General features: G+C 36.0%; 3 protein-coding genes across 3 annotated transcripts; 1 reads left to right on the forward strand and 2 right to left on the reverse strand.

Annotated features, from left to right (window-relative positions):
* Positions 1 to 762: 762 nt before the first annotated feature.
* Positions 763 to 2,415, forward strand: LOC133295339 (adenylate-forming reductase 06235-like). The gene is made up of 3 exons (XM_061494155.1): positions 763 to 1,567; positions 1,652 to 2,145; positions 2,197 to 2,415. Exons 1-3 carry the CDS (start codon positions 763 to 765, stop codon positions 2,413 to 2,415), a joined length of 1,518 nt encoding a protein of 505 aa, XP_061350139.1.
* Positions 2,416 to 2,910: 495 nt separating this feature from the next.
* LOC133295341 (seed biotin-containing protein SBP65-like) lies at positions 2,911 to 4,872 on the reverse strand. Its single transcript, XM_061494157.1, has 2 exons — positions 3,640 to 4,872; positions 2,911 to 3,225 (listed from the first exon to the last, which is right to left on the reverse strand). Exons 1-2 carry the CDS (start codon positions 4,870 to 4,872, stop codon positions 2,911 to 2,913), a joined length of 1,548 nt encoding a protein of 515 aa, XP_061350141.1.
* A 1,254-nt stretch (positions 4,873 to 6,126) lies between these two features.
* LOC133295338 (protein trichome birefringence-like 39) lies at positions 6,127 to 9,804 on the reverse strand. Its single transcript, XM_061494154.1, has 5 exons — positions 9,397 to 9,804; positions 9,145 to 9,316; positions 7,180 to 7,355; positions 6,922 to 7,080; positions 6,127 to 6,625 (listed from the first exon to the last, which is right to left on the reverse strand). The coding sequence occupies exons 1-5, from the start codon at positions 9,693 to 9,695 to the stop codon at positions 6,337 to 6,339; spliced, it is 1,095 nt and encodes a 364-aa protein (XP_061350138.1). The 5' UTR covers positions 9,696 to 9,804; the 3' UTR covers positions 6,127 to 6,336.
* Positions 9,805 to 20,362: the final 10,558 nt, after the last annotated feature.

Raw genomic sequence — 20,362 nt, forward strand, 5'->3', positions numbered from 1 at the left:
TTAAGCAGGTTTTTTGAATGATTTTATTCTATATTATGTTATTTGAATATACATTGAATTTATGAGATTTTGTGGAACTATTAGTGTTGTTGATTGTATGTTGGGTTTTGATAAATTTTTGTTGTCTTTTTTTTTTAACAGGTTAAGCCCAGACTTTTATATTTTGTAAATAAATCAGGCCAGAAGCCGATAATTATATTCATAACATGTTACAAGCTAGGCCAGTCTAATATATTCCCGGCTCGGCCGATTAACACCCCAACTATCCTTAGTACATCGTTTTTTTTTTTTTTGCAAGAGAGATTTTCTTTTCCAACAGCATAACAAAATGGTTTTCGTTATTATTATACTGCAAATCATTGATTTGTACCCTCCTTATCAAAAAAGTTTACCTTTTCATTTAAGGCTTTTATGTTTGTTATGTTACAAAACATAACTTTACTTTCGTTTACACAACAAAGCAGAGAGAGAAAGTGAGATGATGAAAGAGAGAAAAAAATATGTGGACCCCACCTCTTTGATGTGTATGTAAGAAAGTAGAGTTATGTTATGTAATATAACAAACATAAAACACTTCATTTAAATAAAAGAATCTTACGCTAATTGTTTCAAGAGGATTTAGCATTACTCTTTATATATAGATTATCTAGGAGGTGATATGTAACCTGCATATGGAACTCCACTAGCTATAGCTGTACTGTGTAATGAGATTATCTAGCTATCATTATTGTTATATTCAAGCCGACAGATTATCAATTCACCATGGAAGAAATGGAAGGTACAGAGATGAAGATAGCCAGGTTTACAAGTTGTCGTGGGGTGGCATTTGAGATCAATCCTAACAGAAGCAACCCTTTTGCAATTGGATCACCACCAACAAAGCAGGATCGAACTCACACTTGGCTTTGGCTCCCATGGACTCGAACCAGTTCATTCAAAGTTCTTCCTCAGCCTAATACAATTAGTCCAAATCGGAGTAGGACTAGCAGCCACTTCTGTGACATTGACATTGATGCTGATGATGTTGAGGTAATAGAGTTCCTAGCTGAAGTTCAAGATATAGAAAAACCAGAAAAAGCTATTGGGGTTAAGGCACAGAAGCTACTACCCAAATCTGATCCACCAAGGAGTTCAAGGCTATCCATAATTCTGCTAGATCAAGGGTTCACAGTTTACAAAGGGCTATTTCTTGTTTGCATGATCTTGAATGTGGTGGCATTGACTCTTTCAGCTGCAGGGTATTTCCCATATGCCAAGACCAAAGCTGCACTATTCTCCATTGGAAACATTCTAGCTCTAACATTGTGTAGAAGTGAAGCAGCCTTGAGAGTGGTTTTTTGGTTGTGTGTGAAAACTATTGGGAGGCCTTGTGTTTCTCTTAGAATCAAAACTGCCACCACTTCATTCCTTCAAAGCCTTGGAGGAATTCATAGTGGCTGTGGTGTTTCTTCTATAGCCTGGCTTGTTTATTCTCTAGTTCTTACTATGAAAAACAAAGACAAATCTTCCCCAGAGATTATTGGGGTTGCATTTACCATACTATCACTCATTTCACTCTCTTCACTTGCAGCTTTCCCTCTTGTACGCCTTCTTCATCACAATGTTTTTGAGCGTACACACCGATTTGCAGGTTGGATGGCCCTCATCCTTCTCTGGTTATTCATTCTTCTTTCTTTAAGTTATGAACCCAATTCACATACCTATAACTTGACCATATCTATGGTGGTCAAGAAGCAAGAATTTTGGTTCACTTTAGCCATCACAATTCTCATTGTCATTCCTTGGTTAACTATTAGAAAGGTACCAGTTAGTGTATCAGCACCATCAGGCCATGCTTCAATCATAAAGTTTGAAGGTGGTGTTCAAGCAGGGTTACTAGGTAGAATAAGTCCATCACCCTTTTCAGAATGGCATGCTTTTGGAATCATATCTGATGGAAAGAAAGAGCACATGATACTTGCTGGTGCAGTTGGTGACTTTACCAAGTCCTTGATTTCTACCCCACCAAAGCATCTTTGGGTTCGCACAATGCATTTTGCAGGCTTGCCTTACCTAGTGAATTTGTATCAAAGGGTGTTGTTAGTGGCCACAGGCTCTGGAATTTGTGTGTTCTTATCATTTTTATTGCAGCCAAGCCAAGCTGATGTATGCTTAATATGGGTGGCAAAGGATATTGAATTGAACTTTGGAAAGGAGATAAGTGATTTGGTGAATAAATATTCAAAGGACAAAGTGATAGTTCATGACACGGCAATTTCAGGTCGCCCCAATGTGGCTGAGATGAGTGTGGATGCTGCTATTAGGTGGAATGTTGAAGTGGTTATTGTTACTAGCAACCCTGAAGGAAGTAGAGATGTCCTTAGAGCATGCAAGAGGGCTAAGATCCCTGCCTTTGGCCCCATTTGGGACTCTTGAAAGTTCATACATAAATTTAAAGGCAAGTAGTCATTATTTTTCTGTTTGAATCGAACAGGGTATTATCCAATAATTATTCTTGTTCATTGACATAAACTTGTACAATGGAAGCCTATAGTACATTACTCTGAATTCCTTCAATCCTTTTTTTGTTTTTTTCCCAAGTTGATACAGACAGATTCTCTTTAAAATAAGATAAATTGAGAAAACAAGAGCTTCCATTTTTGGTAAATTCTTTTATAACATATTAATTCCGCGTCAATTTGAGTGTTAGGCCACAAATTGCATCAACAGTAAATTCATTATGTTTAGAGAAACAAAACTTCCATTGATTACAAAAAGAAATAGACATACATATTTGTACTCTTCTTTGGAATCTCAAAAAGGAGATTCTTATTTATTCACAACTCCATGGAACAAAACCAAAACATCAAACTCACAGCTAAGCATGATACAGATTATAAAACCTCCACGAAACACACTGTTTAAATAGACTCAAACACTCTTTGGTGCTTGATCACCTTCATGTGACCCAAAGCTCTGCCTTGACTCTCCTTTGTCGTCACCAATAACCATTGATTTAGTTGTCTGCGCAATTTCTGATATGGCTTCGCCAATAGCACTCAACACACCACCCCCTTGTCCTTCTTGACCTTGCTCCGCTACATTGCTCAACACATTGCTTCCCTTCCCCTCTTGATTACTACCTTGTGCTTGCCCTCTCTCAAAGCTTTCCCCACTTGGTTTCATTTTTTGTGCATACTGGCTTACAGTTTCGCCAACACCCTCTGATGGTCTCTCCTCACCTTCCTAAATCAAAGTGTTAACTCTTAGTCTCCAAGAACATCAAAGCAGTGAATTTAGATAAAGTTCTCTACCGGATATACATTAAAATTGTATTTTCTCTCTCCGCCACATCAGAGGGAAAGAGAAAAAAAACAACCGATCGTAGTTAGTGAAAAAAGGATAACTGTAGACAACTGGCCTTAGAAAAAAGTCCCACAAACACTTCAAATCCATAGAACTTGCTAGCAATAATCATTTTAAATTCATTACTAACTTATGTTATTGCCACAGTTATTTGGATCAGCTGAATCAAACTTTATTCTATCTTAAGCTTCATGGGGTATTAAAAGTAAGTAGTCCATTATATAAGGTATCTAATTAAGGACACAACAAAAGCATAGAGTGATTATAAATTATAATCATTATATAAAATAGAACCTGATTTTGAGATGCTCTTTTTGCCTCCAATTCCCTCTTTGCCTCCTCTTTCTTCCTTGCTGTGTACTCCTTAGCAGTTTCACCAGCTGAAGCAGCTAAGCCTTTAACAGCACCCACAGATTTTGCAGCAAGCTCAGCAGCCTTATTACCTGCATACCCTGTTGCTCCCCCAACAACATTGACCGCCGCTTTGGTTCCCTCCACCGTCTTCTCAGCCGAATAATTCGCCGCCGTCCACCCTGCCACGGTGGCCTTGTCCTTGATATCCGCAGCCACTTTTCCGGCATATTCAGCTGCAGTCTTGCCACTTCCCACGGTAACATCCTTGGCCTTCTCTGCAGCTTGAATGGTGTAACCTTTGGCCTTCTCTGCCACTGGTGCAGTGTATTCCACAGCAGTTTTTGCAGCACCTTTGATGGTGTCTTTGGTTGTTGCATAGCCTTGTTTACCCTTCTCCATTGTTGTATCCTTGGCTTGTGATGCCTTCTCCATTGCAATGTCCTTTGCCTGTGCACTTTTCTCTAGTGCAGTTTGTGTTGTGTTGTTCACTGTCTCGCTTGCTGCTTGTTTTGCTCTTTCATATCTCTCCTTTGTTTCCTTTTGAGCTTCATCTCTGTGCTTTGAAATCTCTTCCCAGGTTGAAGGTCTTTCACTCTTCTCTCTTGCTTTATCATCTTCTTTTCCTCTTCCTTTCTGTTCATCAAATTTGACCAATCTTTCACCTTCATTCTCAGCACACTCTTCATCTCTTGCTTCCTCTCTTCCTCTTCCTTTCTCTGCCACTACTTTCCCTATGCTTTCTCTTCCTCTTCCTTCTTTTCCCGATCTTCCTCTTACCTCTCTGGTTTGTCTTCTGAGTTCTTCTTCTTCACCCTTTTTGTCTCCAACTATATTACCACTACGGTCACTCTCTTTCTTCTCCTTGCGATCTTCACCCTTCACTTTATCAACGAGGGACTCAAACTGAGTTCCCAATTCATGAGTCTCTCTTGTTTTCCCACGTCCACCAACATCACCAATGGCTTTCCCACCATGCTCTTTGTTGCGTTCGCCACCTTGCAACACTTCTATGCTACCCTGTGGTGTCTCCTTCCCACCGGTAACATCAGATTCTTTTGCTTGCTCAGCAAGGTGCTCAAAGTGTGTGGTCATCTTTGGAACTGTGTGTTTCTCAACTTGAATCTCTCCCTCTGTCGTAGTGTTGTCTCTGCTAGAAAGTTGCTCAGACGCCATGTTAGTTGTTTTCTTTTTTTTCTACTTAAACTCTCAAAAGAACAATCTCTGTTGTGTTTGAAGACACAGATATCTGAAGTTTGCATGCGCATGTATAAGTGATTTAAAAGAAGAAAATGGATAAGGTTGGTGTTGGATGTGTTTGCATGAAAGAGGACATGTGGAACAAGACCTGGGGGTTAATGCAACGTGTGAGGGTCTTGGAACTAATTGATATGACTCAGCCAGCGTGTACAGTCGAATACATACTGAGATTAGGATCATTGGATATTTGGATTTGAGGGCTTCCCTGATTAAGACACGTGCAAACTTGGGGTGCTTCGTTGGAATGAGTACAATAAATGGAAGACACCTGGCCCCAATGAGTTATATAGAATGTTAACCCTTTTTTTCTTTTTTTATTACATGAATGTTCACCTTTCGTACATGTAAAACAAGGATTTCATCATTGGCATTATTACTTTTTATATTAGTAATTACACCCGGCAAAACAGGCTCACATCAGGGGGGCCAACCTATCCAACCCATTAAATGGGATGAAGTGGGCTGAGTTTTTTAACCCATCTTAAAAATGGGGTGGGGTGAGGCGGGCTCATTTTTTGGCGGGTTGACGGCGAGCATTGGCGGGCCGAGACGGGTTAGTGTAAAATAGGCTCGGGCTGGCGGGCCAACTCTCCCAACTCGCCAAACGGAACGGGACGGGCTGAGTTTTTCAGCCCACCTTTAAAAGCAAAACGAGACGAGTTGACTCATTTTTTGACGGGTTGATGGCGGGATGGGGCGGACGGGGCGGGCCGCCCACTTTGCCACCTCTATTGGTAATACCTCTTAGTGGGCACTTTAGCATATCTTTAGTTATTTGGGTTCCATTTGGGAAATGGACTGAAACTTATAAGCCCATTACACAGCCCAACCCGAACAAATTTCAGAGCACTTGCCATGTAAACTGATTTACCAATACAAGCTACAACCATTCCCCACAGTTTTGTTTTTTTATCAAACACTCATTTTTGCTTCCATTAGCTATAACCTTTTTTCTTTTTCTATTGAAGTTATCATCATTTGTTTTATTTTTCTCACTGTTTGGTGTAATCGTGACAATAAAGAAACCACTTTCTTTTTATTAAATAGTTGAAATAGAATGTTTTTTTTATTCTTAGGCTTCAAGAAAGAGAACTTTCATAAAGTACTCTATTCACAAGTCACAACCATCCAGCAGCACGTCATTCCAAAGGTAAGTTAACTGCAAATGCTTTTCAATATTCCAAAGGGGGTATTTGGTACAATAAAGGCATGTTTATGCCAAAATAATATGAAAATTTACAATTTGGAGCATCAAATTCTTTTATTGTCCAATTCCAAGAAAACAAAATGCCCAATTAAATATTTCCTACAGTAGAAAACAATGGGTTTTCCTCTAATAAATTGGACCTAATAAACCAAGTTGCAAAGTCACTGCTTCCTCTAACCAAAAAGAGCTGCATGAAGAAGCACATTCCAAGTATCAGGAAGTCCTGGAAGACACCAATGACTACAATCTGTTGGCATAACCCCACTGTACCCTTCAGGATGTGCATCTTTCCGGTACTGAGAGAGTGTAGTCACATCAAGGAAAGACACTGGCTTCTTTATTCTGCTCAAAACCTTGTTCACCACCACCCAAGCCATAGGTGTCCCTGCAGGGTACTTCAAACCAAAGAATGGTTCTGTCTCACTCATGCATGATTTTTCAGGTTGATTCCAATCTCTCCCCCTAATTAACCACATCATATACACCACCATGCATGGTTAATAAAAACCAATACTAGTTTAAATTAGTATAAAATATAGATGCAGCTTAGTACATATATTAATCAAGAAGAATATATTTCTCGTAATTTTGTCATATGCAATACATGTAGATGAAATCCACTAAGGAGAAAGAAGTGGGTCACATCTATTTTTCATGTATCTATTTTTCATGTATGAATGAGATAAAATTGTCTCTTACAACAACACGAAAGACATATTTCTCATTAATCAATTAGATTGAAATATAAACAAACTTACATGTAATGCACGGGAGAAATTCCTAAAAAGAAGACTTTGGTTTGTGATGGATTTACGTTTATGTTAACCCATCTAGCCCAAGTTGTCAAACCTTTGTAGAAAGCAATGAAACGGTTCATGTCTTTGTACAACTTGTTACGCTCTTGAATATAATCCCACCTGCAGTGGAATTTCAATGAAAACAAAAAATCAGTGTTACTCACCCCATAATAATAACAAAATTGATTATGACGTGATGATTCGAAAGATTGATCCTACGGCTGTGAATTCCCTGTGTGGGTCCACCAATGCCATGTGTTGAATACCAGAACATCCATCCCTCTCCAAGCATCACCACTCTTTATTGAATCCAGCTTAAGAACCCGTCCAACATTCTCATGGTCAAGGTCTACCAAATATGGTGTGCGATATAGTAATAACTGGAGACCATAGTCCTGGGGAAAATAAATTAATATTTATATTGAGAATTTGTGAATAACTTAAGACAATGATGATCCATTTCGTGATTACTTGGTTACTGATCACTTAAAATTATATTAATGATTTTATATTTTGTAATACAATTTCTTTATAGTAATTTCTTCTCTGGCCACTAGGTTTAAAAAAAAAAAAGACCATGGAATAAAAATAGCTAGAAGAAAAAGAAGATCCTTCCTTATCACAAAGAAGTGGCCCAATTTTTTACACTAAAAAGAAAAAGTCGTGGAAGCAGAGGACTGCGTATGAATCAAGCCACTAGTGTCAAGTGGTCCATTTTGGAAGTGATTAACGACTAAACGTAACAGTGATATGTAAGAATAAAAAGTCTTATTCTAAATTTTAATTATTGATTTCTATAAATCTAACGATTACAATTTATTAGATTATAATAATTAATTAATTATTAATTTTCAATAAATTATAACTATTATATGATTAATATTATAATAATTAATTAATTATTAATTTTCAATAAATTATAACTATTATATGATTAAAATTTGATATAAGACTTATTATTCTTACATTAATATAAATGAATGTTGCACTTACTAATTATACTGTTATATCCACAAACGTACCCAGAAAGAGTAAAATCACTGTTGCTGTTTTGTATAATTAGATATATTTTAAATGGCACATTTAAAACTTTTTCTGTTCTATTAAGCTAAAAGAACCCATATGCAATTATGTGAAATTATATATGCAATATAATGCAAATAGCATGATTGAAGCTTACATAATTGGCATGGCTAACATAAAAAGCAGGTAATCAATCGTTCAGATCATTTTAAATAAGAGGAAAGAAAAAAGAAAAAGCAAACATTAAATTATCAATCATTACGGATCATGCGAAGAAGAATGGGTTAGCTGAGTACCGTTCTGTCCATTATTTAGTTACCAATGATGATGGTGGTTGGAATGCTGGCGAATACTAGGCCGGGATTGATGTTATTATGCACAGGGCAAAGATATGGAGAACAAACTAGATATCCAACAGTAATCATTGCTAATTAAGACATTTGTTTACCAAAGTTTCTATAAAAAGCAAGAAGGTATTGATAATTGGAAGCACCAATTGAGAAAGAAAAAAAAAAGTTTTGAGGATTCCTATACACATGAACAAGAAAAATAAAAAAAAGCAGTGTTAGAATAGAAAATAGAAAATATTGTAGTTTAAGCAAACTGGATTAATTTCATAGTAAAAGATCTCCACTTTGTTTTTGTTTAATTAATTCTTTTTTGTTTTGATCTAGCTTAGAAAATTATGTGCACGTTCGAAATTGGTAGAAAAAGTAACTGTTCGAATAAAGTATCATAATAAATATAACAACTAAGACACATACATTTATTAACCTCTAAATTAACAATCAGAAATATCCCCGGCAAAAGGAAAAGTGAACCTACCACTCACGACTCCAAACTTTATTGCTCAGTGCTTAACAGCAACACACACACAAAAATATGCACAAAAATCAAGTTTTGAGCACAGCCGCCTCATACCAAAATGGATCAGACTTGGAGGTAGCAGAATTTGAGTTCAAATAAGGCAAATACTCAAAAGTTTTTTTTTTTTTTTTTCTTAATACAAATGGGAATTTAACACACAACTATTACAATCATCATATGATAGAAAAACGACACCACTTGGAAGGACAATCATCATTTCCAACACTACCATTTGACGCAAAAGTTTCAAAAGATGAAAAACAATAAAAGAAAGAAAAAAAAAACACAACCAACCTGGAATGTCACTGTGGAAAGAGTGTCTTGTTTTGTGAATGTAGTTCTGGTTTTTGGCACCCAAGAGTGAATCATACATGCAAGTGAATTGAATTGGTTTAAGCTCAAAGAGTCACCAACAAACATAATCTTCTTCCCTCTATATTTAACCAGAAAATCCAATGCATTGAACCTGCAGAAACACTTGACACCCATTTAGCCATACATGAAAATAGTTAAAAGGGTTGAAGCAGAAGTAGTGAAAGTACAAACCTTGGTAAGGGACAAGAGAATGGTTGCCACCTATATTTCTCATAGAGTTTATCAGGACGACCGTACTTTTGGCAATTGAATTGTGGATCTATGAAGGGACATGTAGAAGGGTTGTAGAGAGGGTATGAAGTGTCATACACCCATTTGCCATGGAACAAGTTGCAACTTCCTGCGAGCTTTCTGCCATTACTAGAAATGGTTGCATTATTGCTTAAGGAGTCCAAATTCTCAGCCTTTGATTGGTGGGAAAACAGAAGAAGAAGAAGAGACAGGATTAGAGTTGGTAACGAGAAACCCATTTTCTTGGGTTTCGATCCTTACTCAAAACCAGAATTTTGTTGAAGGCAAAAGGACAAAGAGTGCAGAAAAAGTTGTCTGAAACAAAGACTTATATAATGTGTCTGTTACTATTGGCGTGTCTTAGAGAGAGAGAGATAGAAAAAGATGGAGTGAATAGTGAGTTGAAGAATGTGAAAACAGAACAACTTTTTTTCTTTTCTTTTTTTCTTTTTATATGTATTATTTGTTTATTTAATTGTGCTGGCAGAAACAGTGCAACTTTGGATGGATTCTTTTAACACTGGCATGTGGTGGTGGGGAGGGGACGTGGGGTTGGATCTAATCTTAATCCTCACGTTGAAAATTTTTTTAAATCACGATGATTTTGATTCAAAAAATAATAGCAACTTTTCCCCAATCAAAATAGACAGAATTGAAATTTATTGGATAATTAAATTTCTCAAACTTTAGAAAAAAAAGATCAATTTAAGGATCAAACTTATTTTTCATTCATACGTATTAATATTGTACTTTGATTCTTTCATGTCTCACAGTATCACTTTATGTGCAGGCCATGGCTCAAATTGTGCTCTTTCAAGTAATTCTGCGGTCACTACTATTGATATTTGATGATCTCACAATATAAACTTAGATTTGAAGTTGGGATCATAAAGATCGAGCATACCAATGTTGGCCAGGAAGTGGTTCCTTCTCTTTCATGTGTCTGCTTTTTTATTTTTATTTTATTTTTTGGTATAAATTAAATTGTACGCATGGCATTCCAATTGGGAAAAATATTATTTTCAGAGCTATTAGAATAAGAATGTAACAAAACCACATTATGTCTAAAATCTTTTGAATATATCTAGAAGACAACTCATTCATGTAATTTTGGTTGTTGATTCTTCTCAAACAATAAATCGTCCAATAAATTGCAGTTGCACAATATAGATTATGATTGTCAATTACTATCTTGCTGCGATTACTAGCTTTTATTTTTTGGGTGGGATTGTTGGGAATTTCGTTTCCTCAAACTCCAATGTCAAGCGGGTCCAGGGGAAGCCCGTGGCGGGGGCCACCACCAATGAGCTAAAGCTACACCAACCGTAGCAAGTGGATCCGACACCATGTCTCAACCCAAAACCTTAAGGCATTGGGTTCATGAGTCCTTTCACTTATATACACTTCACTTAGTTCATTACCAACCAATGTGGGACTCATCACACTTGATATCCCAACAATCTCCCCCTCAAGTGTGAAATCCACAATTGATCTTGGTAATGCATCATACCAAGATCAGTCATTTCAAACTCATTCATCATAGACTTTTTAAATTCTTCAAACATAACATCACAATTTCCAGTGAATATAAGATCATCTACATATAAGCAAACAATAAGCATTTTTCCTTCATCACCAATCTTAACAAAGAGTGTATGTTCATAAGGAAAGAAGGTTGACAGCCCCTTCTACAAACAAATTGTGGGAAGTTTGATGTATCTCACTGCAACAAGACCAGACATAATGTATTCTGTGAGTTTAATTAGCAGGTATATGGAAAATCCTACAGAAATACATTTGTTGGCTGCCAAGAGAATCTTTCGCTACTTGCAAGGAACAAGAACTTTCGGGATATTTTACAAGAAGGGTGTAAAATCTGATTTAGTGGGATTTACTGACAGTGATTATGCAGGAGATCAAGATGACAGGAAGAGCACATCAGGTTATGTTTTTATGATTGGTACAGGTGCTATTTCTTGGGCATCGAAGAAGCAACCAATTGTCACTTTGTCAAGCACAGAAGCTGAATTTGTTGCTGCTACAGCTTGTGCATGCCAAGCCATTTGGCTAAGGAGAATTCTTGAAGAACTTCACTTTAAGCAAGAAGGAGCAACTTTAATTTATTGTGACAATAATTCTGCAATTAAATTGTCAAAGAATCCAATTTTACATGGGAGAAGCAAGCATATAGATGTGAAGTATCATTTCTTAAGGGATCTTACAAAGGCTGGTATAATTGATCTTATTTTTTGTAGAAGTGAGGATCAAGTTGCTGATTTGTTTACAAAGCCTCTCAAATATGTTGCGTTTCAAAAGCTCAGGGGATTACTTGGCATGTGTTCCATGGAGAAAGTCAAAGGATTTGGAGTAAACTGATTTTTTCAAGAACATCACTTTAAGGGAGGGAATGTTAGAGTCTCTTTGTTTTTTGTCCGTTAGAAAATTCAATGGTCTTTTAAGTTTGATGTAACGGCCATGTGCTGCACTAAAGTTGTTTGATGAGTCTTAACGGTATCATAATGAGTCAGTTTTGGGTAGTATAATGAGTCATTAAGTTAGAGTTTATTTGGGTGTAATGTGTCTCTTAATGTTATGTTTTTCAGTTTTAGTTTCTGGTTTATATTAAGTTTGAGTCAGTCTATGAAATTTGTATTCCCTCTTCAAACATTGTGAGTTATATTTCTGTATCTTAATTTTTCTCTATCAGGGATTGGCTTGTGTTCGTTAAAAAAAATGTTTACGTACTAGCCACTCCAAAATTATGGCATTGAAATTCTGTACTAGTGACCATGAGAGTATTGGCTCTAGATAGATTCTCTCATATTAAGATTGGAAAATAATTTTCTTATGTCATAGGAAAAAATTTCTCTTATGTAATATAAACAAAATTATAAGTGGGACCCACATGTAAGAGGAAAGAGAAAAAATAGAGGTGGGATCCACCTCTCTTTTGTGTGGGTAGAAAATTGACTTCTCTTATGTAACATGGGATAAATATAACCCATTAAGATTTTACAAGATGATATGAAATTTTTGTGTTAATCTCTATTTTCATCAATATTGATTAGACTCCACTTATTTAATGCATGTAAAGAGAGATATATATACAATTATATCTATCTCTATCTTGATTAACATATAGTCTCATGTGAAATTTTAACACAAGAGGATCTATTCTTGTATTCGAGGTCCCTTGATTAGTAAACATATAGAATTATTTGACATCGGTGTTAAATTTTGAAATTTGACACCAAATCTTAATCGATTTTCGTCAATCAACGATTATCATTTATTAAAAATTAATAATTAATTAATAAGTGATTAGCCAAAATTATTATCATTGATCGGTGAAAATCAACAGTTAAGATTTGGTATCAAATTTAAAATTTATGACACGATACGATATGACAGGATTTGAATTTGACACGAATATGAATACTTCAACTTAATACAACACAAATTTGATAACCGGTCAAAACTTTTGATACGAACACAGTGCATTTATTTTTCTAGTTGTCACGACACTGTACAAATAACTTAAAAAAATATTGTTGCGGTCAATTTTTTGTCACCGTGGTTAAATTATTCAAGTTCTTTTGTCCCAAAGCAAAAAGTCACCAAATGTGTTAACTAGAAATAAAAGAATGAAAAGAGAATAGTTACAGTACAGCGAAATGCGATCGAGTATGCCAGTAATAGAACTTTTTATAATTATATGGTTGGGACAAATACTTCAAGTTTTAAATTTATCACCGTGGTTAAATTATTCAAGTTCTTTTGTCCCAAAGCAAAAAGTCACCAAATGTGTTAACTAGAAATAAAAGAATGAAAAGAGTGTCGTAACTATGGGGAATGAGAAGCAAAAAGTCACCAAATGTGTCACCCAAAGTAATTAGGTTCGGTCAAAAATAATTTTAAAATTACGAGATTTACATCAAATATATGGGGAAAAAAATGATCATCTCCTATTTTATAATTCATTAATAATTAAAAAATTCAGAGTGTCGTAACTATTTCTGGATTATTAAAAATTTAAAAGAAAAAATATCATCGTGTTATCTTATTGGATTATTAGTTATGAAATGCATAACGTACCGTATGTACACAATTAGTGGCGGTTTGGATCCTCTCTTTTTTTAAGTTAGAAGCTCCTTATAAGCATAAGTTAGGCCAAACAGATTTTGAGAGAAACTCTTAAATGAAAAGCTCTTTTTTTATAATGAAGAAAAAAATTGAAAACTACGAGCTCTTAGGAGGAGCTTTTTTTTAAGCTCTTATCTGTTTTTCTTGAATTGTGTGTTTTTTTTAAATGAAGAGTGATAAAGATAGAGAAAGATAATTTTCTTGAAATATATGCTTTTAAGTAAATTTTAAGCTAAAATTTTTATGTAATTTTCAAACAGTTTTTAGCTTCTTTTTTTAAGCTATTTTTTTAGTTTTAGTTTATAAGTAGCTTCTAGCTTACAAATAAGAGGATCCAAATAGACTCTTAGTGTATACAAGTCATTTAATAAAACTTTTTTTCTTCGACACCCTTTAAATAAAACTTTAACTGATCAATTGTATGTAAAAATTTGTTAAATAAAAGCTATTGAAAAAAAATACAGAATATTGGATAAAAATTATACATTACTCCATCTAATTATGTGGTTTATATCCACCGTCTTGTTTTTTCTCTGCGATTGCAATTGAATAATTATTTATGAAATGAAGATTGGACAAGAGACGGTGTTGTTGACTAAAATGAGCAGAAGTTTCACAGGGCTCTCTATTAGTCAACAATAAACGGCAATTTGCATTGCCGCGTTATGGAAACTGGAAAGCGCATACCAATCAGGACTTAACAAATAACAAGAACAGTTTTGTCCCAAAATTTGGTTTTTTCTGTTTTTTTTTTACTATCATAATTAATAATGACGTGTTTGAAGATTTATGTGGCCAAAATTGGAAAAGGGATAAAAAAGAAATTTAAAAAAATACAATACTAAGGGATCAGATTGTTTAATGGCGAGTCATGACCTCCTTGTCTTGTTATACTAAACCTCAAAACAGTTCAAGCCAAACTGGACTCTACAAGTATTGCTTTTTTTTTTGAGTTTTTTTTTAAGATATTTTCAGCTGACATTTAAAGACTAATTCTTTCGAGACATAAAGATCACCGAAATGAATTTTGAGTCTACAAATATTAGTACACATAAAACTAGAAAAGCATTGTATGCAAGTCAAACTGTGAGTTGTCAATCACTATCTGCTATAATTTTCAAATTACAAAATTATTATTATTATTTTTAATGTATAAACAATCTTTATACCTGAAGCTCTATCCATTATATTGGTGACTGATGAGGTCATTGGAAAAGAATGTATTATTTGCTGTGCTTACAAAAATATAAAATAGTAGTAGCATTAGTAATCATCCTCACGTGCTTAAGAAAACTTAATCGATAGAAGTGGGTGAGGTTGCACAGTTCGCAAATGATCCAATGATGTCGAAAGCGCATAGAAAAGTGGTTAAACAGAAAATAAGAATTTCACAAAAGAGTAACTCTCTGGTTCTCAATTTCTATATTCTCAAATAACAAAATTCAACCCCTAGAATAAGGGTTATAAGCACCCTTTTATAGACTAATTACAAATTGATTCAAAATTCTAAATCTAAAATTCTAAAAGTAATAAAACTTTCTAAAATAAAATAACAGTAATTAAAATCTAAAAATAAATAAAAAATTACAAATAAATAATTCAAAATACATCACAAATCTTTAATCTCAAATCACGCCAAATATGTTGCTTGCTTTTCTTCCCAAACAAATCACAATCACATCTGCTGCTTAGACTTGAATTTGATTGTATTTTGTTATATTTTAAATTACTGCCTTTTTCAACAATTGGCCTATATTTATTAGGCCACAACTCTAGTTGACTACGAGCTTCTTCAATCAATGGTTGGGCCATGTACAATGGGTCAATTGTAAGTGCATCATTCTCCTCTGCTAGGAAAAGATTCGTCCTCGAATCTTGTTTATCTCCACGGATATCAATTTCTTTGGACAAAAGCTCAAATGATAAATCTTCCTCTTTTAAATCTCCATAATTTGATTCTCCATCAGATTTATCATAGACTGGATTATCATAATAAACTGAATCTTTATCATAAGATGGATAATCATCATAAATGGAATAATTATCAACAATCGGATAATCATCATAAATTGAATTATCATCATAGATCGACTCATCATCATATATTGGATCACCATGACAAACTGGATTATGATCATAGACATGAAAGTCAGGAATCCTGATATGCATCTCGATATCTTAAAAAGTGGACTGATTTCCAGGTCGTACTTTCCAATTCTTTCGCTGGTTTATAATCCTCAAGGGATTGACGTCCTCTTCTTCGTCATCTGATCCGTCATCTAATTCAATTCCTTTTTCGGATTGAATGCCCAACTTTATCCACGCAAGTCGCCGCTCCAAATATTGACTTTCCATGCTCTGCACCTCCATAAGAGTTTGCTTCAAAATTTGAATTTTCATGCATACCCGCATGAGTCGTCGCTCCAAATCTTGATTTCTCTTTCTCTGTGGCTGCACACATAGTTGCTTCAAAACTTGGATTTTCTTGTCCAACGCTTGCTCAAATTGTTCCTTCAAATCCTGGATCCGCCTTCCGAGCTCTTCATTTTATGTCTCGCAGGTCAATCTGACGCAGTTGTCTATATTCTTCAGGAATGAATCCACGTTCCCTACCCTCGTGACCCCGCCGTCGTCAACCTCCACGATTCTGTTCAGCCATTCGTTGAAGGCAACCTAGTGCTCTGATACCAAATGATGCCGAAAGCGCATAGAGTGGCTAAACATAAAGTAAGGATTTCACAAAAGAGTAATCATCTGATTCTCAATTTCTATATTCTCAAATAACAAAATTCAACCCCTAGAATAAGGGTCATAAGCACCCTTTTATAGACTAATTACAAATTGATTCAAAATTCTAAATCTAAAATTCTAAAAGTAATAAAACTTTCTAAAATAAAATAACAGTAATTAAAATCTAAAAATAAATAAAAAATTACAAATAAATAGTTTAAAATACATCCCAAATCTTTAATCTCAAATCACGCCAAATATGTTGTTTTCATTTTCTTCCTAAACAAATCACAATCATATCTGCTGCTTTATTGAGACTTGGATTTAATTGTAATTTGTTATATTTAATCACCCTCATGTGCTTAAGAAAACTTAATCGATAGAAGTGGGTGAGGTTGCCCAGTTTGCAAAAGATCCAATGATGGTGTGCTTCGTATAAAATCCTGCCTCTCTGATTATGTCATTGATAACGAATTGAGTGTGAGGCCAACAAAACAAAAGAAAGAAAGAAAGTGATAAATGGTATCAATTGATAGTATTTCCATTGATTTAAAACTGTACATCAATGTATCTTAAATAGAATAGGCTGTTACGGCTGTTACCAAACAGTCTGTTACCAAATAGTAAAACAACTTCCTAAAGATAAATAACTACACCTAATTACAATAGGACTCAGTTATACATATCCTAACAAACTACAGGTTACAACATATCACAGCAAATCATAACAACATATAGAATCTTCTATTCCAACACTCCCCCTCAAGTTGGAGCATGAAGACATGAAATGCCTAACTTGGAAAGAACGGCAAGAAATGGAACACGACCAAGTGCTTTGGTGAAAATGTCTGCGAGTTGCAAATGAGAACGAACAAAAGTAGTTCGAATCGTCTTAGAAACCAACCTTTCCCGGACAAAATGGCAATCAATTTCAATGTGTTTAGTTCGCTCATGGAACACAGGATTTGCCGCGATATGTATAGCGGCTTGATTATCACAACATAATTCCATAGGATCATCATGGATAACATCAAGTGAAGCAAGAAAAGACTTCAACCATATCAATTCTGCTGTCGCGGCAGCCATGGAGCGGTACTCAGCCTCTGCTGAGGAGCGTGAGACAGTGAGTTGCTTCTTTGTTTTCCAAGAAACAGGTGAGGTTCCAAGCATAATGAAGAACCCAGAAACTGACCGGCGAGTTAAAGGGCAGCTGGCCCAATCTGAATCACAGAAAGCATGAATTTTGAGATCACTTTTGGAAGAAAGGAGGATACCTTGGCCAGGATTCATTTTGATGTATCTTAGTACCCGAATGGCAGCCTCATAATGTGCTTCCTTTGGAGCTTGCATGAACTGTGAAAGAGTGTGCACTACATAACTCAAATCAGGACGAGTGATTGTAAGGTACACTACCTTGCCGACAATTCTTCTATAGCGACCTGGATCATCATAGTCAGGTCCATCTGCCAGAGCTAAGCGATGATTCTGTTCAATTGGAAACTGAACCGGTTTACAATCCAACAAACCTGTTTCTTTGAGGATATCTAATGCATATTTTCGTTGGCACAAGAAGATACCCTCATTGCTACGGGCAACCTCGATGCCCAAAAAATATTTCAAGTGACCCAAATCTTTAATTTTAAAACACTTGTTAAGATAAATCTTAACCTCTTGACATGCTTGGGAATCATTGCCTGCCAACACCAAATCATCAACATAGACTAGTATGGTCAAGAAGGTAGAACCACGCTTCAAAGTGAACAAAGTGTGATCTGCTTCGGATTGAACAAAACCGTATTTAATAAGTGAGGAACTCAACTTTGCAAACCAATTCCTGGGAGATTGTCGTAAGCCATATAACGACCTTTGCAAACGACACACTTTTCTTCCTTGTCCTTGATTAAAGCCTGCCGGTATGCGCATATACACTTCTTCGTCCAGTTCTCCATTAAGAAACGCATTATGAACATCCATTTGGTGCAAGTACCAACCTTTTGCAGCTGCAACCGAGAGTAGAGTTCTAACACTCACCATTTTCGCTACAGGAGCGTAAGTTTCATGGAAATCTTCTCCTGGAACTTGATGATTACCTGCAATTACCAACCTTGCTTTGTAGCGCTCGATGCTACCATTGGAATGATATTTAATTTTATATACCCATTTACATGGAAGGGCATGTTTGCCTGCAGGTAAATCAGTGATAGTCCACGTATTATTTTCTTCTAGTGCATGTATCTCCTGAGCCATAGCTTTACGCCAAACATCATTGGTCATTGCTTCTTTAAATGACCGAGGTTCACTACCTGCATCAATAGCAGCAACAAAAACTCGATGTTTTGAAGAAAAATTGTTAGTATTCACATAGTTGGCAATTGGATACCGTATACCTGAGGTGGAGCTAGAAGAGGTGAGACTGGGAGTGTATGTATGTGCCTCAATCAGATTACATTTGTAGTTACTCAAATAGGACGGAGGCCTTCGTGTGCGTGCTGGACGAAGAGAATCGTTTTGAGCTGATTCTGCACTTCTTTGCACAAGTTCGTGAGCTGAATCTTCATTCCTTTGTACGAGAGCAGGAGCTGGATCCTCACTCCTTTGCACTTGATCAGCATTTGATGTAGAATCTTCATTCGGCTCCCTTTCAGACTGATGGACACTCCCCCTATCTTCCAACTGCACTTCTGCCTCACAATCATTTGAAGTTGATTGAGATACTGGATTGGCAGAATCATTAGAATCTATTGGTATAAATGTAGGTAATGATGGGCTAGGTGTAGGCACACTTATAGCAACAAAAGGAAACTCATCTTCGTGGAAACTGACATCTCGTGACACAAAGAATTCCTTAGTATTAAGATCATACACTCTCCAACCTTTCTGCCCATGAGGATAACCAACAAACATACACCGCCTAGACCGTGGACTAAATTTGTTTGTAGGTTTTGGTTGTGTCACCGCATAACATAGGCAGCCAAATATCCTTAAGTGACTGTAATCAGCAACAGATCCATGCAAAATCTCATAAGGAGTTTTGCCATTGAGAAGCTTTGTGGGAGTTCTATTAATAATATGAGCTGCTGTCATCACACTCTCTCCCCAGAATTTGATTGGCAAGTTTGCTTGAAACAAAAGAGCACGAGACACATTTAGAATATGCCTATGCTTCCGTTCTACCCGACCGTTCTGTTGCGGCGTATGAACACAGGATTTCTGATGAAATATACCATTGGCAGTGAATAATTCAATCATCTTGTTGGAAGTAAATTCAGTTCCATTATCTGATCTAATACTCTTAACTGTTGTATTAAACTGATTTTGCACCATTAAAAGAAATTTTCGTAACACACCAAAAGTTTCACTTTTGTCACCTATCAAACAAACCCAAACAGCACGACTGAAGTCATCGACTATCGTTAAAAAATAATAAGCACCAGAGAAAGAGGAAGTGCGGTAAGGACACCATGTATCACAATGAAGAAGATCAAAAATTTTATTACTCTTTCGATCACTAATGGGAAACGAGGATCGATTTTGTTTGGCACGATAACAAATATCGCATGCCTTATTGTTTACATTGCCAAATCGAATGCTACTAGAAAAAGGAATCAGAGAAAGTGCTTCGGATGATGCATGGCCCAACCGCTTGTGCCAAAGTTTTTGCGTATCACTGGAGCGAACTGTTAAAGCTGCTGCTTGGCTTGGTCGAAACACATACACACCATCCCTGTGATCACCCAATCCAATCTCCGTCCTCAGCTTGCGGTCCTGCAAAACACAACTATTATTAGTGAATACCACATCAACATTATGTTGTCGTACCAACTGAGATACAGATATCAAGTTACACTTTAAATTTGGCACAAATAAGACATTGGATAATGAAAAAGAAGGAGTAAACGAAACAGATCCTTGTTGCACAGCATAAGTAATAGCTCCATTGGGTAAACCGATTGCCAAAGGTTCAACATCTGTAACATTCTCCAGCAATTCCAATACCCCTGTCATGTGGCGTGATGCACCACTATCTATAAGC

This window comes from Gastrolobium bilobum, unplaced genomic scaffold (genome assembly GCF_033153095.1).
Source record: "Gastrolobium bilobum isolate Gb01-03AN ecotype WA unplaced genomic scaffold, APGP_CSIRO_Gbil_v1 utg23985, whole genome shotgun sequence".
Classification (NCBI taxonomy): Eukaryota; Viridiplantae; Streptophyta; class Magnoliopsida; order Fabales; family Fabaceae; genus Gastrolobium; species Gastrolobium bilobum.